Genomic DNA, 27009 nt, shown 5'->3' with positions numbered 1-27009 from the left:
ACGGCCAATCAATTCCGTGCATCCATTGTACGATTTGATTGGGTTTGTTTCAATGGTCATGAGCGCGCGTATGGTTAAACGTCGTCCACGGTGAGTGGATAAGCGATTTGAGGATTTATCCACATGGTTTTGGTGGGATAACATAGCACGATGCCCGAGACTAACGAGGATCGCCAATCTTTGAGAGTCGGGAGTAGCAGCGTTAGTCCTCCGACCACCATAGTTTCAATCTTGTGAAAAAAATTATCCCATGGCGGGACAAGAAAATAACTGGAACGGTTGTCATGCAGAAAAAGGGGTTGTTTTCTCCACAAGAGTGATGTTTTCAATCGCTTATCCTCTCCGACATTGGTCCTCAATTACGGAGAGAGAAAGATTTGTGAAGTTTAAGCTGCCTAAGCATCACAGTGCTTTCGTCTCGCACTCAAGTCTTTTTGGCCAAACCTCGAAAAAATAATTAGACTAATTTTAGCTTAGGCTGTTTGAAGGAGGTTAATCAAATTTAGCATATCAATGTGAAGTTTGGAGTTGAAAACAAGAGAAAAATTTGGTAGTAGAGACCTGTTCTGAGTGCTACTTAGAGGGTGCAGTTGGATCTTGCGACTTTTCTCATCATGTAGCTTCTCGCAACTCCGCTCCAAATATAATAGCAACGCTCAACAGCTCATAAAATTTATCTCGATTTGTTTCCTCCCCTCGCTCTTACTTGTCACCATTCCTTCCTTCCTCGACTCTTCCCCTCGCTCATAAGTTAAGGCTTGGGTTGGATCAAGACAAAAGACAACCTGACACAAGCTAACCAACCATCAAGTGAGCTGGAAGAGGTACAGCAAGGAGACTGTCGATTAAGGATCTGCATTCCCTTTTAATTAAGCTCATGTTTGATTTGGAGGGGTTCTCTCATTTACCGTGTTAGATTTGGATTGGAGTTATCCAACCTCGAGTCAGAGATGTAATCACAATTACTACATCAACTACAGCAAGCCATACTACGAAATCTTCGTGCAATTAGAGGTGCATGCACCGCCAATTACTGCAAATCAAACTTCTTATGCCATTGGTTAAAGCAACGGATTCCAGATCCAAAAAATGTGACATCTATAATTTCTTCGTGTTGTGCTCTCATGTTACAATTCCCTAGACTTTGTCAGGGAAATTGAGAATATAAGCATGATTAAGTTGGTTAGCACTGAAAATTTGCCAGACCCTGAATCCTGATTGCAAGGACTGGCAAAATCACAGCCAGTGCACCTGAAACTAGCTGATCTTAAATTGTACAGCAAGATTTATCTTAAATTGAGCTAAGTTACAATAAAAATAAATAAAAAGGGATGTAGAACCAAAAAATTAACCAAAAATATCGATATCCAATTCATGTCAACATAGATTCTAACCAGTCTGATGTGTATTCGTATGCCACGAAGGTGACAGCACCAGCTGGCGCAGATTTTACTAGGGAAGGGAAGATGCCTTTGTAGAGACCAGCCCACCCCTCTGCCTGCACGATCTGTTTAAGGGCATGGTACATGTTCTTGTAAGTGCGGCTCTCTACTCGTGCTCCGTACTTTGGGTGCCTCGGAAGTCCTTCAATCTGCATTTTAGTGAACAGAAGTTGCAGGAATATTATAACAAGTACATCATGCAAGGAGGTGGTAAAAATATGCAGCAACTGGAATATCAAATAGTGCCATGGGTGAAACAATCACTGACTGGGTTTCACTCATCACAGCCACAGGGTTGTCTCTGAGTCAATGGATATCTACCATCCATCAGTTCAAACAGCCAATAATGAAAATGCTTCTGTTGATAAAATGGACAGGGATAGCAAATTACATGAGAATACTAGCAGGCATACCGAGGATTCACACGACAACTCCAACTTTCATATAGTTCTTGTATTCATATGATTAGATTTGGTTTCATGCATCTGAGACATTCATGTGCGACTTCTGCATAAAAGTTCCACTTAATTGTCGATCTGGCCAGAAAAAGTCAGTGTTTTTTGTTTATTTTCTTTTTTTTTTGGCAAAGTGACCCATTTAGGAGTCCATGAATGATTTTGTCATTGGATCAAAGTATCACGTGCGTCATAACCATTTAATGAACATCTGATACACATTTACTATATACAATTTTGAGTATCCAACACAACTTGTTTAGATCATGGTCCATCTTGTACTTTAGTTCTGGGGCTAGACTGCTGGGGACCCCAAAATGTGTCATTCTGCCAAAAAAAAGGACCTTTCATTGCAGGATCAGTGATTAAGTGGTTTTTTATGCAAAATGCACAATTCATATTGATTTTGGTTATATGAACCAAGGAAAGCTGAACCGAGCTGAACCGTCCGGTTCCGCCCGAGCCCCTAGGAGGCCAGAATTTGATTGGCTCTGGCCGGAACCAACTAGAATCGGACGGTTCCATCTAGTTCGAACCAGTACCAACCTATACCGGACACCGACCTCTGGTACAGATCTCGGTACCGGTTTGGCCAACCTTGATATGAACTCAACAACTTTCAGCGTGAAGCAGCTATAAATTGAAGGTTCATCAACTTACAGGGGAATCTGATTTTTATAATGGATAGCAGCTGCATCAGAACAAGGTAAACACTCGTCGCACATTGTAGCTATATATGACCAATAAAAGTCCCATAAAGTTGGTTAGTCCACTTCTGCATCATAACATTGGTGGACACAGGTAAACTGGCTGTCCTGCCCTGTCCTGCTACCCACCTGATGTTCTTGCACAGGTTATCAAGCATTTCTATTTCTAGCATATGATATGACAAAGCTAAGCACATTCCTTCAACCAGGCAATTAGCAATCAAAGTATAGACAGAAAAATCATGCAAAGCAGTAATGATCATGCACTGTCCACTTCTAGAATTTGAATTCGATAAACTTTGGATTTAGATAATCTCAACGTCTGGATATTTTGCTTCTGGGATACTGGAAGTTACCTGGAACCTCTTCTTCACCACATCAAGAGGGTGACAGACAGCTTTAGCACATGTTCCAGCAGCAAACCCACAAAGAAATAGCTGGAAGCTTGAAGGAGAATCATCTGGCCTGATTGAGTTAAGATGGGGAAATCTAGACTTATTCCATGCCTGAAGACAAAATATAATGCAGTTAAATTCACAATATATGACTCATGCAGAATCAAAACTTATATAAGAAAACAGCATCACTCATTGTCAGAATCTAATATGTTAAGGATGGAACACCCTCTTAATAATAGCATTCTGCTCTTTCAGGCATGGCTGTTTGGTACAGGTGTGTATCTAGGAGTAGGATGCATCTTATCCTCAAATCTCAGGATATGTAGATCTGTCTAAAAAGGATCTAGAAATTGGGTTTGCATATGCTGACACATTTGACTGTCATCTAAAAGTCAGGACCCAGGATGTTTTGTCGGACTTCTAGTCCCTAGTATGTACTTCATGTTAGGCACAGGTCATGCTTGTTACATTCACATACATGCATGATACACAACTTTTTTTAGATACAAGGACTAAAAGCTAAACGACATCAAAATAAAGAAGTGGGAGTAAAGATTTTGGTAAGCAGTAACAAGATAGAAAACAAACAAGGAATGGCTAATAATTTTATCATAAAACAGTTTGATCAATGGTATCAGAACCACCCATCAAATGCTCCCATCCTTAATGAACCACATGCTTCGCACAAGTCAGCAACATGATTAAAATCCACAACCCTAAGCCTTTCCTCTCCGCTCTCGATGCCACACAACCATGGCCCCCAGTGGCTATGCCATTTTCTGCCTGACCTCCAGCAACCTCCACTGACTTGTGGTGTCACTTTGATCTTGTCCGGCTTCCCCAATCCACCACTGGCCCACAAGTCATCATCTTCCCAAGTAGGCGCCCTGCAAGTTCCAATCTCTCATCTCCCTCTTTATATGTTTCTGCTGAGACCCACCTTTCTTCCCATCTCTATTTCCCAATCTCAGATTGCTGCATCTAAGAGTTCAAGACATGTTCAACTTAGGTCCCACAAGGTGTCCATGTCATGTCACATCGACATGGGTATGTTAAGGTAAGATGCCAAATCCAGGTATCATAAGCATTCTCAAGGCATTGAAGTCAGTCCTCAAACTTTTAACAAAAGAACAGTCTAAAATCTAAATCTTGGCGCAATGTCACTGATTGAATATCATATATTGTAATATCAGTAAAATTTCAATAAGTTCAGTGAGAGACAGGCATCTCGAAACCTGAATCTGTATTTTTAACTTCGGTTTTTCAAATCTTCACCTCACCAAATGGTAAAGCTCATGGTTTAAAAACTTGAAACTTGGAAATCAGTGAGTTTCGACAAAAAATTGGGTAGCAGCTCAGAAACTCGGACAAGTTACAGTGAGTTTTGACTTAAAACTTTTGAGGAAAAAATATGCACAAAGAATCATTACAATTTTTTCACTAAATCAAATGATTGAATATATAGCTATTTCTCTTAACCTTATGCTTTTTTCATTTCCTGTTTTCTCTATTTTCGCTTTCCCTTATCTATCAACTAGACCCCATTAACATGTTCTGCGGTCCCCACCACCAATGGACTACCTGACCACCTTGACAATCTCATATGATAGAAATACAAGATGCCTAGTTGAAAAGTGGATTGGAAGAAACAAAAAGCAAGTGAATTGAAGGATCAAGTTCCGGGACTGGGCATGACCCTAACTCCACCCACCCCACAATTCTCAAAAAGAAACTTCAAGGTCATAGCAACTAAATATGTTTGTTAGAGTTGCTATATTTGTTTCTCATTGAGAGGAGCAACTAGAGTACTTTTGTAGTTCAATTTAAGGTGTCCCATGATATTTGTTTATGATGATTTGTCATTCATAAATTAATTAAATGAGTTAATTGTTGATTTTAAAGGAAAAAAAATCTTGACTAATATCTTGCAGTATAGATACACGTCATATAAACATACATTAGCACACGCATCTATCTAGCCATTTGTGCAAGTGTGTACTGATAATCATCATGGAAGGGTATGGAACAATAGCTTTTAAAAAATAAAATATGCATGAAGAAATGATAAAATATAACTGGCCTTTTCTAATCTTTGTATCTCTCATAAAAAAGTGTGCCAACAATTAAAAAAAAAAGTAAAAAAGTTCAATTATTACCATCATCCATCGCTTGAATGTGTCATATGTGCCAAACTGCAGGCCAGCATAAGGAATAATTTCAACTAGTGTTGGAGACAACCCAGCATATAGTCCTTGTACACCACGACTTTTAATGATGTCAAAAAATGCAGCTCTCATGGTGGAATACACCTAGATCAATCAATGGCAGTCAATTTCCAATCCATGCTGAAACTTCATGCATATATGAAAATTTCATCTATTTTACATCCCATAATATTCAAAAACTTGGTTCTTTTCCTTAGAGTATAAAGATTTTCATATTATCATAGTTAAAATAAGGTAAATCTTTTATGCTGCAATTGATATGCATATTGTCCAAATAATGAATTTGCATATAGGAAAATAAAATGTCTTAGGAATATAAAGGTTATAAAATTTAAAGAGCAAATAGCCAATGTTACTTGAACTTTAGAAATTCTGATTGCAGCTGGAACTCTTCAAGAATATTGATGATTGGTTCTACTAGTTAGGGTTTATAAAAAAACAAATGACATATGGAATATAATGCAATCCAAACTCTTTGGCTCAAAGCATTCTAATATGTCATCTCTTAACTCCAATTTCAAGTTCAGAATATAGTCTGAAGAGTAAGTCAGCAATATGATGAATAAATTTTTGTAGTTTATATTTTTGATAGGTACAACTACCATGACAACAACCATCAAGCCTTCTCTCAACTATTTGGATCCTACATTTTGAATCCCCGTTAGCCATGTATTCCAATTTGGCCTGCCTTTGATTTTATTTCAAGCTTTTCTAAATCCTACTCACAAACTTCCATCCATATTACCTTAGGTTTTCCCATCTTCATACATCCTTCAACAAAGACCAGAGGCCACTTCAAATATTCTTTGAACATCATGATATAAACAATTACAGCAGCATAAAAAAAAAAAAATAGTGTCATGTTAAATGCCTAACTCCAATCTTTTTCCTAAATATGCTTTAAGGGGACTATGCATAAAAGAAAAGCAGTGTCCCTCCACCTGATCCATGAATAATATTTTATAAACCAAGAAATAGATATTAATCATACTTTAAAAAAATAATTTCCTTTTAGTATAACAATCAATTAGTTTTGATACATGTAAGAGAATCACATATATGAAGGAAAGAGGGAAGGAAAGGGGTAGAGGAAGACGAGAATCACATGGTATGAAGTAGTAAGAAAAGACTCAACATCCCTTAGAATGGAAGAAAATAATTCATATAGCCGACCTCAACTAGTTTGGGATTAAGGCTTAGTCGAGTTGACTTGAGTTTTATAACAATCAATTAGTTTATTGTCTAATTCCATGAAATCTACAAAAGACAACTGAAAATAACCGATATCTGACAATGCTTGATTACTAATAAAGCATAACACAGGAACTTATTGTACAATAATTTTTCAAGTTAGAATGGACATGTCAACCAAATAACCTCTATAATCTCCTCCATGCAATTTATTATCAATAAATAATTTTTAAAATAAAAATCATGTAGTCATTTCTTTTACAAAGTAACTTTCTCTACTAGACAGTCCAATACCATAGAAATAGGAAGTAAAAGATGTCTGAGCTTTCCTTCACATATCAAACCTCCAACAAAGGGGTCTAGAAGATGGATCTTGAGGCCTGAGCACTTTGGGTGCTTGCCACACGGAGATAGATAAAAGTGAACAATAATTATGCTTGTCACATCCTTAAGAGATTTTCTAACAAATGCTAAATGTTCAAGTGGGTGCCCTACCACAGAAATTAATTGAAGGAACACAGCTTCCATCACCACCTTACTAGAGTTTTTTATGAAAATTTGAAAATATTAAGTCCCAGAGTTGAGAGTGGGCAGACAGGTACAAATTAGAGGTCATGGGATTGTCCAGAACATAAGCTGGAAGAGGGTTTCAATATTTAAGAGGAAATATTTCTTTTCCAAAACCACGATCTGGTACAGAAGCAGCTCAATGAAACTTGAATAGGTGTTATAATGGAAGAACATGACTAACATAGCACAATTAACACATACCTTCGGCTCACCCTGTGATGCTAAAATTGTTCGCAGAAGATCAAAAGGATATGATCCTACTGTTGCTGCACATCCCGCTAATGCCCCACTTACATAAGACAAATAAGGATTCAGCTGCAAGTGATCCTCTGGAAATAAATCAAGCAATGCATGTGACACAAGGATCAGAGAAAGAAGCCAGAAAAATAAGCTTCACTAAATTAACAGCATCCCGCATCAAGGAAGAAAAGTTTATCCTGATACTATTAACTTCATAGAAGTTCAGGCTGGATATAGCTGTACTTGGTTGACATAGATACAGAGAATGTCATGTTCTTTGAGTATTCCAACAAACACATTGATGGCAATCCATCCATGCAATTCAGATTATAATTTAGAAAAATCATATGAGCTAAACACCAAGACAAATATTACCAACAGGACTGATAAAAGCACCTTAGAGATTAGGCATTTGAACAAGGCATTGAACTAGAATGATTAAATATCAAGGATTGAAGGACATTTGACTGGGTGGCATGGCACCTGTCATATCATTCTATGCCAAAAATAAATATTTTTTTGGGGGGCTCGATACCAAGAAGCACCAAGCCATACCAACTCATGCAATCCCGCTTTGGACCAATACCCCATGTTACATAGCATACCATGACACCTGCGTGCCTACACTAGCACAAGACCAGCATAGCACGGTATGATCAGCACTCAGAACAATTTAGAACTTCAATCCTTGTTACAAATACATCTTTAATAAATCAAGTGCTTAAAATAATCACAACTTGAAAAAGAAATTATTGCAATAAATGCAGTAATTTATTAGACAAAAGGATAACAAATGATCAAGTGCATATCTATGGAGATTTAATGAAATGCCAACTGAACAAATAGAATGATACAAACCAGAATATAATATCAATCTTAACCAAAATAAGACGAAATACTTATAGGAATCTCACATTCACAAGAATTATGACATCAAAAGAGATGATGGTATCCAAAATTATCACAATTAATGAGAAAAGCAAGGACTACAGAGATAAAATTGGAGTGCTAACTGATAATATAGATTCTACTGATATAAACAGAACACGATACTGATGGAGCAACCTGTAAGGGAGAATTTTCAATTATAGTAAACATCCAAATTTTGAACCATAATAATTGGTTCATATACTGATAGAACAACTTTTAAGGGAGAATTTTCAATTACAGTAAACATCCAAATTTTGATTCATAATAATTTGGTTTATATACTGATGGAACAACTTGTAGGGAGAATTTTCAATTATATTAAACTTACAAAATTTTGAACCATAATAATTAGTTCATGGTAACCAGAAACTTGCTAACTTAATATTTTCTTTCTAAGCAATGGGGAAAATAATATGTGATCCCTTCGAAATATGGGTTGTAGCTGAGGTTTGCACTGCTTACAAACTTATCCCATGCTCCTTCTCCTTCACCCTGAAAAGCCAGAGGATCCCATATGCCCCCAAAAATGCATATATCATTGTGATTGATCCGAGTTTCTAAGTTTCAGTTTTTGGACCTCATTTCCAGCCTGAAACCGAATATTTTTTAATCAGTTCCAACCAATGCGGTCCAGAATCTTGCTATAATTAAATATATTAAGTATAAATTAAAATCAGAAAATGATAAATGTGATAGAATTATTTAAAAAGTTTATTTTAGCATAAGTAAGTGATCGTTGCGCATCTCTGCTTCAGTTCTGTGGAAACTATATGCAAGTTATCATTTAGGCTTCTAACGACATGGGTAAAACTCAAACATGTGCACTTACAATTACTACAAAGTGCATCATGGCTGAGACATAAGTTTTATGGATGAGCAAATACTTCGTAAGTTGTAAAACTTCTAAATGGATCAAAAGTTAGATAATGAGCATGCACTTCTAAAGTGAGAAACAAGACAGATTCCACAATTAAACCTCTAACACTTCATCTGTTACCTACCAACGTTGCAATAGACTAAGCAAATATTACCTTGTAACATGTCTATCTACTTGTTTGCCTAAAATCCTTAGGAGAGTGAAAAAGTTCATTGTACTTCACAAATTACACATGCACCCACAAAGTGTCATTTGAGTTTGCAAACCCACAATACAAGTGTATATGATATCCAAAACAAGTTTAATTGTAGCAATATTGCATTTTTCCTAGGTTTTGCTTATGTATGTAAATAAAGGAAAAAACTAAATCTTCAAAAAATATTCAACAAAATACATGCTTAATTTGAAGGAAACAAGCATGTGAGTCCTATGGCACATCAAAATAAAGAATTATCTATATTATATAATTTAAAACTAAAAGCAAAAACCAAACAAATCTTCTATTTTTAAAATGGTCGACATATTAATCTCGAAATCATACAAGAAAATCTAGATCATATGCCGTGGATTCTAGAACATAATGACTAAGTAATTTTATTTTAACTATCAAGTATAATCCCAAAATATAAAGAGTTTGGATGCCAACAACTACACTAGCACCTAGGCAGTCCCTTTTGACTTGAAGACAATAAAGTGTAACAAGAAACATTTTTTCTATAGAGACAAACAACCTAATAGCGAAGTTAATGCTCTGCTTCTTCCAAATAGACCATCAGACACCAGAGAAAGAAAAGAAAAAAAAGAGAATTATGTCTTTAAGGAGTGAAAGCAAGAACCTCCCATGAGGCTTCATATGTCAGAATACCTCAAAATCTCATCCTAATGACTTTAAAACTTCCTTATCCTAACCTATAAATACAATGGAAATTCTAGATAACATTCCTACTAAACATAGAACTCCATAAGCAACCAACTATTAAATGACCCTAAAAGACAATCAAAGAAATACAAACATACACACAGACATATAGATACACACACACATGGATATATGTGTGTGTGTGTACAAGCATACAAATACACATACCTATATATGTATGTGTGCATATGTATATGTCTATGTATGTATATATGCATATATGTATGTATTTGTATGTATTTATGCAGGTATATCTCTCTCTCTATATATATACATATACATATACATACATATAGATATATATAGCATCATCAGTGATCAACATTATTATTTGGATAGACAAAGTTCATCTGTTCTCTCATGTAATGTGTGCATCAAATGAATGATAGCACTTTGATGTGGCATCATGACAAGTACCAAATACAGTCACTGTAAATTAAATCTAACCAACACAGAATCAGAATATGGTAACCTTGATGATTTTATGTGGAATTTCCTCGAGCATTGGGTTACTAGAAAATATTACTGACATTAAAATGTTCCTAACCAGCTTGCACAAAAATTTAGTGATGTGTGGTATATCTAACATAAGGAGCTTAAATGAAATTCAACAAAAATGAACTCTGTACAAGATAAAAGTTACAGCAAGAGTAGATGATACTGGCTAAGATCAAAAATTTGGTATAAGAAAAATAAAATAGTCATTGACATTTGCAGCATGCCCAAACCATATTCTTTACCATGTATCATACCTGTTTTGGATGAACCTGCTGCAAAAGTTTTTAATTTGTGCAAAACTGTAAACTGTATAGCAGTGTAGGGCATGTACATAAGCAGAGCCGGAACATTTCCTCTCCAGAAACCCTGTTGCACCAGATCATATTCAATGAATGCAGACAGAAAGAGCAGCAACTTCAAAAACTAAACACCTTCTCTATAGTACATCTGTGATTTTATCTTACTATATCTTGTTTTAATTCTTCTAATAAAGCTATCAGCCTTAGAACGATAAAAGATAAACAAAGATAGATAACTGATTTACATAGGAAAGCTATACAAAAACATGACTAATAACATGACCACAAGACCACCTTTGTTCAATCTAGAGAATTGCCATGCCTACTCATAGAAAAGTGTATCCTCTCGAAGATGGAAATATGAACCATCAAGGAAACCGAACCCACCAAATTACAAAAGCAGACCAAGTACAAAGAGTGTGTAGATACAGCCAGAATTTATAATAATAAGATTTAGGACCTTAACCATGTTAACAATAAGGGAGTGAATTAATGTTTATCTCATTTATAACTGTCATCATCAGAACCACTCTTTCATGCACTTGTAGCCAACATATAATTTGATCGACACAAGAATCTCATCAAAGTAAGTCATGACCCTACACTTGTTCAATTAGTCCATCCGGTGGCCTCTCAATAGTTAAATTTCACTTCATCTTCTCCCTTAAAGAACCAATTTTAGTCCTTAAACAGTAGTATAAGCTTGTAAGAATGGGAGAATGACCATGCCAACATCAGTTTGTACTTATGGATTTACAAGAAAGAAGTTAAAGGCAAAGATAATTGTTGTCTAAGCAAACAAAAGTGAAAACTAAAAAGGAACATGTCTCGTCATTCAACTGGAAAGTGAAGATCTGCAGAATAGATTAGTAAGAACACATGGTTACCGACTTACCGGTGCCAAAATAGTAAAGACAAATGTTCATCTTCTGGCAAGAGTGAGCATTAACCTCAGTTCTACTCTGCTAAATAACCACTAGAGCCCCAAAGCTTAAGCTGTTGGAAGCGTTCAACAATGTATGCCGGACATTAATCCATGCAAAGCAACTGATTAGAGTTACATGGTCACCTACAAATTGCAAGATCTCTTATACTAGCACTGAACAATTCCTAAAATGCAAGGCTTCTTGGCAAGACCATCACCAAAGCCATTATATGCAATGACATTATTCTAGAACAATTCCAGATTTAAATGGCAAACAAAAAAGAATCAGTATGGTGGAATACGAAGGTATCGGAGATAATTGGCTGGAGGGTTTTACTTCAAAGAATGACGAGAAATAAAAATTGAAATTCCATGAAGAAAAAAAAAATCAAATAATGGGATAGGATACTAAAATATTAATCCATTTAGGGTGTACACTGATATCTGCAAAAGGTTATGCTTGAAACTACAGAGATTATAGATTTTTCCTTCCCAAACAAGAAATGATGGAAAAACAAAATTTTAGGGTGAGAAAAAAACATTGCTCTGAGTATTAGTTCAACTTTAAAAAAATGAACATCAAAAGTGCCTTCCCCCACAGAATTGGTGGAAAGTTTCCAGGGAAAATAAATATAAAAGTGCACCATAATGCACAAAGAGAGGATATCTTGATGGAGTTTGGGAAGGTGAAACCCATAAAGTTCAACTAGTGGATGGGGACAAATTTTGGTTCAGCAAGAGACAAGAAAAAAGAAGGCAGTTTTGTATATCAAATTGTACAAAATGATGATTGTAATGACGTCGTAGTTTGCATCTTTTTTTTTTGAATAGTAGGCCTATGTCTATGTAAATCCTTTTACATCAAACTTAGCAATTCTATGTACTTTTATGTGATGGAATATAAATATAATGAATAATTAAAATTCTGTTTGTTTCTTGAGCATGATAAGAATGAGCATATAATTGTTGGAAAGTGAACCTTTTATGTCCTTATATTGATGGTTTCTTACTTGTTAATCATTCAAATTACAACCCATCACATTTCTTAGTTCTTACCATTTTTTTTCTAATATCGCTTTACCTTCTGTTAATCTTCAAAAAAAATCAAAAAAGAATCTTAATCTTATGATCTGCAACTCGATCCATGATCCAATCTGATTTAACCCCCGCAATGATGCAATTTCAATACTAAACATTGAGTGTGATTTGTCACTGCTGATATTATTTGGGATAGCCTCCACTTTTATAAACAAAATATTACAAAGGAAAGAGTATTTTGTAAAAAAAGAAAAACCAACGAAGGGTGAACGATGTAGTGATCTTGTTCCAGGAAATAATTTTCTTCCCCATTTAAGCTTTTACTTTTCTATAGTAGTTTCCCTTAGCTTATTATTGTCCAATAGTCATTCATTTCCTCGTTAATTTTACAAAGGACTAAAAATATTTCCAAGCTTTCATTGTTTAACTTTTAGCTTGTATTTGATTTTCTAGCTCAGCCTTCACAATAATATTCTAAGTTTGATAATATAGTGACATGATGTTGCTTTTCCATCACAAGATGTAGGGCAAAGGAAGGTTCTAAAACCGAGGCTCCCTACAACAACCTCAAAATAATTGGGATTTATGTTTTTGAAATATCCTCAAGAATTAGATACTACCTTAATAGCTGAAAACTTCTACCTAGTGTGCCACATCTGCTTCTTAGTCTCTCTAGCAACATGCTCCAACATTTGCTTCATAGGCACTTGCTATAATTTTTTCTCACAAAGATTAGCTTCCACGCTTGAGCCAAAATCCACTTCTGCAATCCACCCACTCCCATTTTCGCTAAATCAGAACGCAACACCAACAATATTCTAATAGTCTTTGTTCTCAAGTACCATGATCAAGTTTGTAGTATTCAGTTGCGGCCAGCCTGGTTCAGGGATAAGAAGACATACATGTCAGCTCTCTTGCTTTGTGATCAAAATCCTATTTGCGCAACATTCGTTGATTTCCCATCAAACAATCCCTCCCTAAACATTTGAGTCTAGAAAAACGTTACATACAGTGGCACTTGCAAAGACCTGACTGAATATGGCATTACACCTCAACATTGCTAGCAAAACATTGGAAATTTGTTGCATGGTGTTTGAGTTTAGTGCAAGGGTTGAGGAGTCAAGATTATAGGCCTGTATCAACCATATTGATTGGCAACTGGCACCATGCACCCCTCAACATCAGTTCCTAGATGAACTGCACCAAATTGTTCTGTCTGAATGAATATCAGCCCATACCACTTGATCCAGTTTTCCTTTTTCTTCCTTCATTTGAGCTGATGGGTGCTGGCCTATTGCCCCATGTCAATATGGAACATACTGATATATGTACCATACTGCGCTGCAGACCCGTATAGGCATTAGCATAGGTATCTAAATCTCTGATTCAACATGACATGGACATAAATATAATTAGTACATAGTCTAGTACTTGATTGAAAACCCACCCCTACTCACTGTGATTGGAGTTGATTTGGTCAGGTCACTATTTATAACAGCTAAACAAAGAAATTCGACTACATTTTTTCATAGTTATTGCATGCATGGGGACGCTACCCCAAACTAAAGACCCATTGCCTTTACTTAGTCTTCCTTCTCTTTCAGTCACAATCATATTGAGATGGTTGTTAGTAATTTCAACCAGTTTAGTTATTAGAAAATAAAGTTCTAGCAAACATATCAGGTAGTTCCTCTTTTAACTAGTATATTGGCATGCGTAAATTAACAAGAATTTGAACCAATGCGATCAGTTTTGATGGACAAAAATTGGAAAAAAATAAGATCAAGAGACCGAAAAAGGATGTGTAATTTAAATTTGAATGAATATATAATCCATGAGAGAACTATGCATTTTTCCATCTTTACCAGCTTATATAATTTGCATAATATAAAGTCCTAATAAATGTACTGCTTATATTTCCACCTAGGGGCAAGTTACAAATTCGACAGAACTAAAGACTTCTATTCATTCTTTTTAAGAATTTCATCATTACACAGTATAAGTCAAGGTTTTAGTTTTCTTTAATCTTAGTTGCCAGAATTGTTAGCAAGTGTGGGTGCAGGTGCAGGAAAGCAAATACTTTAAAAACATCTTAAGGAGGCACTTAGGAAGTGAGCGTAGTTTCAAGATCCAGAGAAAATTCCAAAATAGGTGCATTATCCTAGATGGAAGATTCTGGCTATTGGGTCTCTGACATCAGAGTACCTATTGTTGTAAAACATAAGAAAGTAATTTTTTTCATTCGAGAACTCCTGCAGCAAGTATAACGTGAACATTGTTTATCAAATGATTTTTTTTTAATACAAATGAAACTAAATACCACAACTAGTCAGGACAAGCCTAGATGATTGAGATTGTGATAGTGACAACTAAAATTAAATTATTTCCCCATAAAAATAAAAAGAGAAAAATAGAAAATTGGTAGTTCGATGGGGTCAGCGTCATAATATTTGGAGCAATACATACCGGCAAACCTTCCTCTCGAAAAATGTCCTTAGTTGCTTGCAAGATTCCGGTATATTTTGAAGGTCTATACAACTCCCTTTGAAGTAAAGCCCATTGGGAAGTGGGCTCTAATTGAACCTGCAAGTAGTCACCAAAGGAATTCCTTAGCCCTTGATATGCATAATATACTAAATCAGGAAGCCTGATAATACATGAGCTACACATCAAAGTTAAAACGTTGACCAGAAATTTGTATATATTGCACAGCAAAGACAGGAAATCAGATATAAAGTATATATCATTGCAGAAAGATTTAGAAATTGCTGCTGTGAGACATGCACAGTTTTAGGTAAATTAAGTAAGCTATTTAATCAAATAGGATAGGTATTAGGAGCACATTCCATATAGCAAACATCCTATACTGCATGAGCACTGGTAACTGCATCCTTGGTTGATGTTTAAAACAAGTATGATGAAGTGTCTGAGATCCAAAAATGCCATACACGGGTTCGGGCTTGGCTCTTTGCTTGGACATGCAAAGTCTGAAACATGCTAATACTGAGAGAAATTGCTGAAGTGAATCTTACAAGAACATAATAGAAATGACCAAAAAATTAAAATACTATCTATGATATTTTAGCCATGGATTAAGTCAGATGACTTGAATAATATATTTATATGGACCTTAGTCAAGATCATTTATGCCTTACTTTTAGTAGTTAGATGCAGCAAAAGCATAGGAAAAACAAAGGCTTTAGATTTCTTCCAGACCTAGTTTATAAGAATGACCAAACTACGGTGCATTCATTAAACAAAAAACTCTTTGCAAGTTCTTCATTAAGGAGAGTTTGGAGATTCCTAAAAGTATCCATAGAAGGTTAACACATCTTTAACAACACTACTCAGCCTGGTAGAGGGATGTGATCAAGCATAACCAAAAAACAAAAGAGACAACCAAGAATATGCAACAAAATTTGGAAATACTCATAAGGGGCTGACTGGATCTACTTGTGATTCAAGGAAGGCCATTTGATGCATCTAGATAGGCCCAGAACCTTGATTTGAAACTTAAAATTCACGATCTCTGAAGGTTTTTGTGAGACTTAATCAAAAGAGGCCTTCTTTAATGTTCTACATTTATTGGGGGAACTATCATCAACCACTTGACTCAACACAAGTAAAACTTCCATGCTCTTATACAATCCCTCTTAATAGTCCTAAAGTCAATTGGTCACTTGCAAGATACTTCTATCCTGCTCACAACTGAGGGGTTAAGCAAGTTCTGTTGGATACCTTTTGTAAGCCGACCACATCATGAACCAACAATAGGTCATATCCCCCTCACTTACAGGCAGTACTAGAGCCAAGCTAAATAATTGGACAAGGACTTTATTCTGGTGTAGGAAATGCATTCTAATTTCTCAAAGCAGGTTCGGTGGTAAGCCAGAAGCTTCAAATAGGTTCCTGATAAAATATATTATCAAGATATATGAATAAAACATCATCATCTATACCTTCTCAACTAAATTTACAAGATATAAAATCAGAATTATCACTAATTTTACCCATCAGTCACAATGAACATTGCTACAATTAATGTCCATCTTAAGCACATTTCTGATGAGACTAACCTGATTTATCCAAACACTAGTCATCTTCAGTATGAAGAAATCCATACCTTTAGCCAACAATCTGGTGACCTGAAAGCACGACCTTTTGCAAACAAGTTTCTAATCATGATGACAAAGACAAGCATCAGGAAGAGGAGGGAGGAAACTCTAAAGCAAACACAAGACAAATGCACAATTCTTACAGCAAAACAGGAAAAAGGGTATATGATGTTGTTGTTTTAGTTTATCATATATAAACTTTCAAAGCATTACTTAATTTTTTTACAAGCACCACCATCGAGCACTTGCTCATGAGTTCATCATGCCACTAAACTGAAATTCAATTTCCACAAGCTCTAAATATTATTGAAGATTTCACCTAAATCCTGCGTATATCTATCAGCATTGAAGATTCCACTTGAAACCTCTTCATTTATCTTGGTTTCCTAAGAAGTAAGAACTGGTCAACATAATGTCAATGGGTTTCAATGGCTAGCAAGTTAACACAAACTTTAGTAACCATTTTCTTGCCATGAACGCAATACGAAGTTGTAAGCTAAAATTAGATATCAGAAACTAATTATAAGCCGAATTAGAACTCAGAAGCTAAAACTAGCACTTTCAAACGATGTCATATCAATCCCCACTTCCCAACATCAAAAGGAAACAAACTGCAAACAAAGTAACCAAGCAATCACCTCCGCACGCATTGATACCTCATCTATGTTGTTTAAAGATCATTCTACCAAAAGTTCCCTCTTTTCTGCCCTCCTTAAAGCTACATTATCAAAATTCCTAACTCCAAAACATTAATAAAGGACCTGAGTCAAAAGAACAACAGAATATGTATGACTAAGGAACAAAACCAACAACATCCCAAAAAAAATAAAAAAAAATTTCTAAACCTTGGGAACCTGAAACGAACTTGAAACCTAATTTTGGCCACATACACTACAAGGAAGAGCAAATACAACTAATTTTAACTATCTAGCACTAAACCCTATATGAATAGATAATGAACTACAAACAACCTAAGAAACATATTACGGTAGGTCAACACAAGCCCCTTTTTTGTCAAAGAAAGGGTTGTTCGACCAAAAAGTCGCTCTTTACCATCATGCATAAAGCTACATTATCACAAAACCCTATCCTTGAAACATTAAACAAAAAAACCACATCAAAATAACAAGAAAGCAAAATTAATTCCAGGAGAGAAAACTGAAACGCCAGAATTTCAAAGCCTGTGAACCCGGGACCAACCTGAAACCTAATCTTGATCACATCCAGCGGCGACGTCACCGTCCGGGAGATCCCGCCAGAGATCGCTCCTGCCAAACAATCTATCAGTGCTCGCTTCAGCTGTCCGGGCTCCTCCATCTTCTTCCAATCCCCAATCACCAAACCACGAAAAAAATCCTAAACTTTATCGAATCCAGAGACGAGAAGGAAAAAGGGCTCCGCCTCCAAAAATCTTCAGGAAAAAAAAAATCGAAGACGAGAGAAGAGCGGAACCCCGAGAGCCCGGCAGGGGATTAGGTTTTTACAAGAGAAATAGAGGAAGAGAAGAGACGAGACCCAGGAGCAGAGAGAGCGGGGTAATTCACGGGAAGAGACGAGACGCCGACTTTTGGGCGATTGGAGGTAAGAGGTGTTTATAAAGGAGGGACGCAGTCGTGCAAATATTTTCCTTTTTCTTTCCTTTTTTTATTTTATTTATTGATAATTTTTACCCTAATTTTCTTTTATCTTCCTACGGCTGTTTTGGAAGCCTAAAAAAATTTACTACCTTTAACAAAAAAAAAATTACTACCAAAAAGAAAACCCCAACGCTCAGATATTTTTTTTTTTTGGTAACTACGCTCAGTTAAACTCCTTTTGACCGCGGGCTGAGCCTCCAACGCTGAATCTCGCTATCTCTCGCTCCCGCCCGCCGCCGGCGCCGCCGATCCCCCGCTCCCCAAGGTTAGTTGAAACCGACGTCCATAGATTTGTCTATGAAAAATATACGCCGAGAAAAATATATTTTAGGTATTATGGAGACTGCCAAAATAATGAGGAGTAATCAAATCACGTATTGGTTGTGTAATTTTAAGGGGAGAAGCTATTTTGCTTTGTTAGTATTTTTCTTAATGAGGTTAGTGTGCTTTGCAGCTGTCATGCATGGGGAAAGTATTAACAGTTAAGACAAGTTTAAGTGAGTTAACTGCCTCTTAAATTTTACTAAAGATTAGAAATATACTCATCATATTTTGACAAATAATTTATTTAAATTTTTATTCTTCTTGGAACTTGATATTTCCTATGCGTACATAGGTTAACACATGTGGTGATACATTCCAATCAAAGTTTGGATATATCAAAATTTTCATATGTACTTTGTCATAAACAAATGTATTATGTTACGAAGGTGAAAGGCTTGGTGTACCTCCTTAATTATTAGGCATCTCTGTTAATAAAAGAAAAATGAAGAATCCTAAATACATGGTATAATCAAAGCAATACAAATAACAACTTTTTGTAACATTTTGATTTTTAAAAGAGCAAGACTATTCTAGAAAATCACAATATTGCTAAGATAACTATATGGCAGGTTACGACTAAAAGCCAAAGAAAATAAAAGAAAATACGCACAAGACTGTGTTTATTGAATAAAAAGCCCCCGTTACAATTAGTGTGATGACCATGAAGTTTTTAATAAATTTTTTAATAAATTATATTGATTATGTAAAACCAGTAGATGGGACTCGGTCCACTTGACTGGCTCAGTAATATTTAGGTCAACTTCACATGCGATGCACGTGAGGAGGGACGAGAGGAAGACTCCAATTGAGAGTCTTATTTTTTCCGATCGCGGTGGTGATCGGAGTCCTATTGTCACTCAAAGACCAGCCAGATAAGGCCAGGATTGTCTATTGGAAGAAACCCCTTCCTCTTCTTTCAAGTTCATCCAAGATCAAGCTACCGACCCCAAGCTTTTTCTCCGATCTTTTTTCTCGATTTGTCGCCTGAAGGAGCCGCCAAACCACCTTGCCAGCTTGAGGTAGGCCTTCTTCTTCTCTCTCTCCTTGTCTTTTAGCCGTGAACCACTCCGATTTGGGCCAACGAATCGCCGAGAAAATCGTCCCAAGTAAAGTGCCCTATTTAGATCTCTTTTTCTTCCAGGTTCACCGCCGCCAGCTGCCGGGGTTGGCAGAGCCTTACTACCTCATGTTGTCGTCGGGGCTAGCCACCACAGTAGCCCCTGGATCTGACCGAAGAGGAGAGATAAACTCCTTCCTATTTTGGAAAAGAAGAAGAGAGTTCTCTCTTCTTTCTCTCTCCTCTCTATTCTTTCCCACTTCTCTCTTGTTTTTCTTTTTTATTTTTTTTTTCTCTACTGGACTTTCTCTCTGAACTCTCTCTAAAGATGATAAACCCAATAAAATATTTCTTTTCACGATTCTGGGTCAAATGGAGAGATCTTTTTAGCTAGATCTTTTTAGCTGACAAAGATCATAAATAGAGAAAGAGAGCCCAAATGGTGGTACCCTAGGGAGGCCTAAGACCATAGTAGGGATGACAAATAGGTGGATTTTTTTCGGGTAATAGGACCAATTTAGAAAAACCCCATAGGATTTAAGAAACCTTTGGTATTTAAAATTAAAACATGTTATGTTTTGGGACAGGTTTGGGAGTTGACCCTTGAGTACCCACTACCTGAATCTGATTAGATTATATATATATATTATAATTTTACAAAAAATTATATATAATAAAAAAAAGTGAGGGGATTATGGACTTAATGTTGATCTTATGGATTGTGGCTGTTTGTTCCTGTTTGAATTGAAAAATTAATGTATTATTGATTTTTATTTGATATTAAAAGATACATTTTGGTCATTATACATTGGTCTTTCTCTTTGTATCCAACCTAAATAAAGATTAATCGAGCAGGTTTGGATACCTGATGGATTTACTATGTTTTGATGGGATAGGTTTGGGATTTTTAGACAAAATTTTAATTGGATTTAGGATACATGTAGGGTAAATTTTGTAGGTTACTCTATCTGCTGCCATTCCTAGACCGCAGTGACGATTGCTCACAATAATGATCTCCAAAAATATGGTGTTGGGGGAAAAACGGATTGCCTCGAAATACGTGAACGCACTACCAGCACGTAACTGTTGGCGCCCGACCTGAAGGCGCCCGATTTCGACATTCTCGACTTCAAAACACCGAGCCGACCTCAGATGGCCGACCTTGCCGTTCACACGTTGTGGCCACACCCTGCGACAACCTCGCCGCACCATGCTCCACTCACCAGCCATACCACGATGTATCAACCAGGGACCATGCCATGAGCGACTGTCAGCAATTAATGCGCATGGCCTCCGCAGATCTCCGGCTTACTCAATAATTAATATGCATGGCCTCTGCAGATCTCCGGCTTACTCAACAATTAATGTGCATGGCCTCCACGGATCTCCGGCCTACTCAAAATCTTAAGCCCTCCACGACAGCCAGTTGACTCGCTCGACTACGCTCAGTCATCCACTGCAACTCATTGGCTCCAGTCTAGCCCTCCACGGCAGTGCATTAATTCACACGATCGTGCTCAATCATGACGGTAACTCATTTAATCGCCCCGTCACATCACAGGTAACCCTGTACCCCCTTATAAAAGGGAAACCTCTCCCTCTTAGGAGAGAGGATTCTTCTTCTGGATCCGAACTTTGGGAACTTGAAGAAATATAATCTCTCTCTCTTCACTATAGCTCCCTCTGACTTAAGCATCGGAGGGCCGGCACCGGAAGCCCCGGCCATCGGCTTCTTACAGGTCTCCCGAAGGACGCAGCCCGCCGGCGTACCGCCACCCGCCACCCTTGCCGGAGCTCTTCCTTCTCAGCCAGTGGTCGCCTCTGGGTCTAATTTCCAGCAACATATGGATTTAGGGTGCAAGATCAGGCTTATTCCAGAATGAAACCTAGAAACTAAAATGGGCGAAGCCAGCTTGCCCCAAAGCTGGTACCAAGGCTACTGGGCTTATCTGGCCTACAATTGGTAGTTCCATCCACAATATGAAGCTCGGGGCTAGTTTTCTCTAGGTTGCTCTCGACCCACTCGTTGCAGCGAGGCTCCATGAGAGCCCTCCTTATAGTTACAGTGCAATAGTTCACGATTTGTTCATGAAATGACTCCATTGTTATGGGAAAGCCGTCATCTTCTTGCTTTTTTGCGTCTCATGTTTTGGTTTCAATTTTGGTATTAAACGCATCATGGAATCACTAATTATTTTAAAACCTCCACTACATCAAATATACCTGCAGGATTTTTGTCATGAACGTGAATTTTATGTCGATTGTAGTCATTCATCTGATCAACTTCAAAGAATATTCGGATCGGTCGTCTAATGTTATTTCACACAGTTCACAAAATCCAGTGCTTGGGATCAATATATAAGTTCACAATTTTCCCTGGTATCCCTAACTGAGATTAGTTTATAACCGTCCAGTGATCCCTAGAGTGTGATTTTGGAGTCAAAACTCCAATACTGATAATCTGAAATGTCTCAGGAATTATAACCAGTTGGACCAACCAGATTCAACCCTTGTCCTGTGGGCCATGAGGGGGTAGATTGCAAGTTTTCTTGCATTCTGACTGAAGAATGACAACCTAATTCTGAATTTACTTGTGCTTGGATCAAAGGCTAGAATCAGCTAACCCAACTGGGATGTAGTCACTACTGTTGACTGATGACAAATTGACTCCCGCCCGGCGATAGATGTCCCATGCCACATTTTGTGAACGGCTATCCAGAGAATGAATGAATTATAAATTAGCGTCGAATAAACCACTGACAATAGAAGACAGCATACAACTTTAATCGCGAAGTGAAGTGAACAAAACTAACCGATGAAAGGAGAGAATGTGGGAGATAGAATGATATCAGGCCAACTCAAGGGGTCAGGCTAAACAAGGATACTTGATAGGATAAGTTAACAAAGTCCATAACATTATCTTTTTCTCTGTTTTTTTACTTTTTCTTATGTAGAAGTGTCCTCGAATCTTAAATTATCAAAACGGGCGCAAGTTACAAACTCAACATAAAGTCGGGAGACTTTAATTTTTTGAACATATGGAAAATATTTTCTTTTATGTCCTTGGTTGTTCCTGAAATTAATTATTATGTATCTAAGTTTTTAAGTTCATATAAAGTGGGTGGATTTGCCGACTTCACTTTATGGTAACACAAAATTACATGCACATCCCTCATTCTACTTTATGTTTATCTATATGTTTCTAAGTTGCATGATATACATGAACGTGGCTTGCTGACTTCATATATATGTCAGTTAAATTACAGAAGTCCCCAGTTGAACACTAAATAATTTTTGCCTGAAGTCCAAGTTTCATTTGAGTTCAGTCCACGTGAGATGAATCACCTTTTTCAATCTCCTGGTATTCCTAAAATTGTCTAAAATTTCCCGGTCTCAAAGAAAGCCAGTAGAACCAACCAAGTTATTTGCAGGCTGTTTCTACTTGGTCTTAACAGTTTGAAATTGAAGAAGAAATATTTTCTATGAACTTGTGTTAAAATCATGTAACCGTGATTGAGTAAAAAGTTTGACAAGAAGACTGCAGAAAGATTGCAGTCTCTAAAGAGAAAATGCTTAAAGAGAAACATATTTATAATTTCCTGCTTTGATGCAAAATTGTTCCTCAATTAATAGTTTGATATGAAGCATCTTTATGGAATACGTTGAGAATAAGTCATTTATATCAGAAAGTTGGCTTTCTTTGAGCATTACAACTATGTCACTACAAAAAGAAGAAGCAAAGCCGACTCTTGGATGCCGACGCTAGGGAAAAGCGTCAACAAATTTGGCTGCCGCTCAAACTTTTATTAGACGCTTCTAATGAGCGTCGACAATTTAAAGGAATCAACGATGCTTAGTCCTCAATTCCAAATGCTGCTGGGAAGCGTGGGAACTGGTTATAGGGCGATGCTATTACGCGTTATTGTTCTTCCAGACCTACAACGACGGTTATAAGCGTCGGGATAACACGACGCTTACAAGCGTCGGAATGACACGACGCTTAAAAAGCATCGTCAAAGGCAAGCACACCACCCTAACCCAGTGACCGACCCTGATCGAGCCCTCATTCGGCCCTTATTTCTCCTCTCCAGCGCTGCTCGAGCTTCCGTGTTGCTCCTCTCCGGCGCTGCCCTAGGTTCCGTCTTGCTCCTCTCCGGCGCTATCAACACTTTCGTCTTGCTCCTCTCCGGTGCCGGCCGTTCGACTCCAACCCCCTCTCCTCCTCCCTCCTCTCCGGCGCCGACCGACCGACCCCAACCCCTCCGCCCGAGGTATTTTTCTCCTCCTCCCTCCGCTCCCTCCTTCTCCGCCTCCTCTTGTTCGTGTGTTCGTTGGTGTTTCTTCCAAATTTTTTGATTCTCTTGCTTGGCCTCCGCCCGAGGATCTCCTCCTCCTCCCTCCTCTCTGGCGTCGTCCGAGCAGCCCTCAAGCCTCGATCGAGCGGTATCCCTCCTGTCCGGAGACCGGCGTCGACCGACTGGCCTGAAGCAATGCGGTACTGTTCTTTTTATCTGATTTTTATTTAATGGGAAATCCAGGTGGGATTTCATTACCACCCGGAGGAAACATTCCTATGATTTCTCAAAAACAGCCCTAGCATCTTCAAGGTAACTCCATTGAACTAGGTTAACATTAAGGAACAACCTTTCTTCATCAAAGAAGAAAGATAGAACTAGGGAAGTGACCTTATTTCTTGATTAATTACATTAACGAGAGATACACAATTTTTTTCCTTTCTACTGCACAACATAATATTTCCTCATTTTACAATTTTAGATATTTCATGTACAATGCATGTGTAATTTACTGGTATTTATATAAATTTTTATTGATTATTTTCTTCCATGAAAGACCTTGTGAAGTAAATTGTTTATTTTATTTAGTGTTTGGTAAATCCCGGGAGCTTCAAAAACTTATGTGAAATTCTGTACAAGTTAGTGCAGTGAAGTAGTTTGATGTTCAAATATCGATCTAAAGATGCTCTGGTATCCCTTGCATACCCTTGTTGATTTAAATTATCACAGAATATCATTAGGTTGTATCTACTTTTCTGCCGCTTCTGAACATCTCTCTTTAAGCTATCCAGCACATTATTGACATCCTATTTAGTACAATGGCTTCCCCTAACGACATTATAAAGAGCTGTTAAAGTAGGTCTGTGTGGTGGCTTTTGTCGCAAAAGTCTAGTATAGTACTCTGAACCTTGCATGCTTTCTCAACGCTTGTGGGATTGAGTGAAGCTTTCTTTTGCTTCATGTTGCTTGCCGTATATCGGTTTCTGTATTGCTTTGGATATTCTTGCAGTGCACTGCATATGTTCGGCGATTTGTAGAAGAGACATGGTTGTGTTTTATACTAACCTCAGCACCATAGGTCCCTAAGAGGATAAAAGCAATGCTCATAGGTTTGACAAAGAATTGGGAAGCCTTATTTGACTCCAACTAGGTGTTGAGGCGCACAAACCTGTGCTTGTGCCTAAATTTGTAAATGATCAAGAGATTCATAAGAAGAACTGTAGCATGTTCTGCCCTATTGGGTTGCTTGTTTGGTGTGCCAAAGCTAGAATGATTCTACATGGTCCAGGAAGCAGCAATTCATGCTGTGAAAACCATCCAATATTCCTTTGTGAAGACCAGTGCTTGAGAGCAGAAAGGATCAAACGCGTTTTCCTATGTATTTTTTTCCCTGCTTTTATAAGTTAACAGTAAAGAATTTAGTTCTTGTCATGGGTACTGCCCCAAAATTGTGATTTTAAATCCAGACTTTTCACTTTTTACAATAAAAGCAAAAGCTCTTCTTCATGCCTCTTATTTCCAATCAAGTCATTTTGACAAATCCAGTATACCTGATGTTGGGGGAAAAACCCCAAGTCATACCGCCACGGAGGCGCTCGGCCAGAGAGCGCCGACCAGAAAGATGCTCGGCCAAAGAGTGCCGACCTGGAAGGCGCTCGACTAAAGGGCGCCGACCAGAGAGAGCGCTAAGAAGAGGCACCCAACCAGAATAACCAAGTAGGGATGCTCGGCTAGAAAGAGCCGACCAGAGGGCGCCGACCAGAGAAGCGCTCGACTAGAAAGCGCCGACCAGAGACAAAAAGCGCCAAATAGAGGCGCTCGGCTAGAAGATGCTCGCCCAAAGGGCGCTGACCAGAAGTACTAGAAGCGACCCCGCCACAGGGCGCCCCTCTGGGCGACCAGCTTGGCTCGGCACTCCTGCCGAGCCGATGCCTTAACCAAATGTTCAACCTGCCGCTATCTCCAAGCCATCAGGGCATAAGATCTCCGCAGGTATTCGGCACGACCTGTCATTAATGCATGAGACCCCCTCAAGTCTCCGATGCACTCAGTCATTTAATGAACACGGCTCAAGACGATCTCCGGATCACTGAACCATCAAAGCGTATGGCTCTCCCTGACCGTCGGTTCATTCAGTAATAAATGCACTTACCATCCACGAACCCCAGACCCACTACGGTTGACGGTTCAACCACTCCAACGGGTCCGATCGACCGCGACAACTCCCTGACTCCGGTCTGATCCGGCCTTATTCTCCACTACGCCATTAATAGGCCAAATCGTGCCCAATTATTACAAAAGAGGACAAATTCCTCTGTCACCTCCCAGGTAACTCAAATCCCCTTCTATAAAAGGGAACCTGGGAGAGAGGAAAGGGGGAGACCCTCCTGGACCGGGTGAAAGAAGTAAACAACACAGACACAATTGATGACATATATCCTCTCTCTTATATTCTCTGGGTCTTCTCCACATACTCTCTCTTTCCTGCTCTCTCCACGTACTTGCCCCCTCTGACTTAAGCATCGGAGGGCCGGCGCCGGGGAGCCCGACCACCGGTTTTTCTTGCAGGACTCGCACCCTTCAGGAGGACGCCACCGGCCGGCGCGCCGCCGACCACCGTCCCTGCGGCGGAGCCCCTCCTTCCCCGGCTTCGCGGCGGCCCCCGGGTCCAATTTCCAGCAACAGTTGGCGCTAGAGGAAGGGACCGAGTTCGCTGCCATGAAGCTAAGAAGCAAAGGGGCTTCCAACGCCTCTCGACGTCCTCCACCCAGTCCTGAGCATTCCGCCCGAAACTCACCACCTCCGGCCGAGTCAGCTTATCAAGTTCGGCCGGAGCAATTCGATGCCCTGGTGCAACAGGTGCAGGC

General features: G+C 38.3%; 1 protein-coding gene across 1 annotated transcript; it reads right to left on the bottom strand.

Moving 5' to 3' along the window:
• Window positions 1-1078: 1078 nt before the first annotated feature.
• LOC103722118 (mitochondrial thiamine diphosphate carrier 2-like) lies at window positions 1079-18415 on the bottom strand. The gene is made up of 7 exons (XM_008812559.4): window positions 18030-18415; window positions 15181-15297; window positions 10707-10818; window positions 7190-7317; window positions 5159-5311; window positions 2961-3110; window positions 1079-1591 (listed from the first exon to the last, which is right to left on the bottom strand). The coding sequence occupies exons 1-7, from the start codon at window positions 18144-18146 to the stop codon at window positions 1373-1375; spliced, it is 996 nt and encodes a 331-aa protein (XP_008810781.2). The 5' UTR covers window positions 18147-18415; the 3' UTR covers window positions 1079-1372.
• Between the last annotated feature and the right edge of the window lie 8594 nt (window positions 18416-27009).

This window comes from Phoenix dactylifera, chromosome 3, assembly GCF_009389715.1.
Source record: "Phoenix dactylifera cultivar Barhee BC4 chromosome 3, palm_55x_up_171113_PBpolish2nd_filt_p, whole genome shotgun sequence".
NCBI classification, from domain to species: Eukaryota; Viridiplantae; Streptophyta; class Magnoliopsida; order Arecales; family Arecaceae; genus Phoenix; species Phoenix dactylifera.
The sequence above is the reverse complement of the archived record's forward strand: the minus strand, read 5'-3'. Positions and strand labels throughout refer to the sequence as shown.

Bases quoted from the DNA above. Each gene is read 5' to 3' on its own strand.
- LOC103722118 (XM_008812559.4), bottom strand. From the start codon at position 18,146: ATGGAGGAGCCCGGACAGCTGAAGCGAGCACTGATAGATTGTTTGGCA. The intron at 3,111-5,158 runs GTAATAATTGAA...TTTTGTCTTCAG, and splicing joins CATTCAAGCGATGGATGATG to GCATGGAATAAGTCTAGATT. The intron at 1,592-2,960 runs GTAACTTCCAGT...ACTAAAATGCAG, and splicing joins TGGTGAAGAAGAGGTTCCAG to ATTGAAGGACTTCCGAGGCA.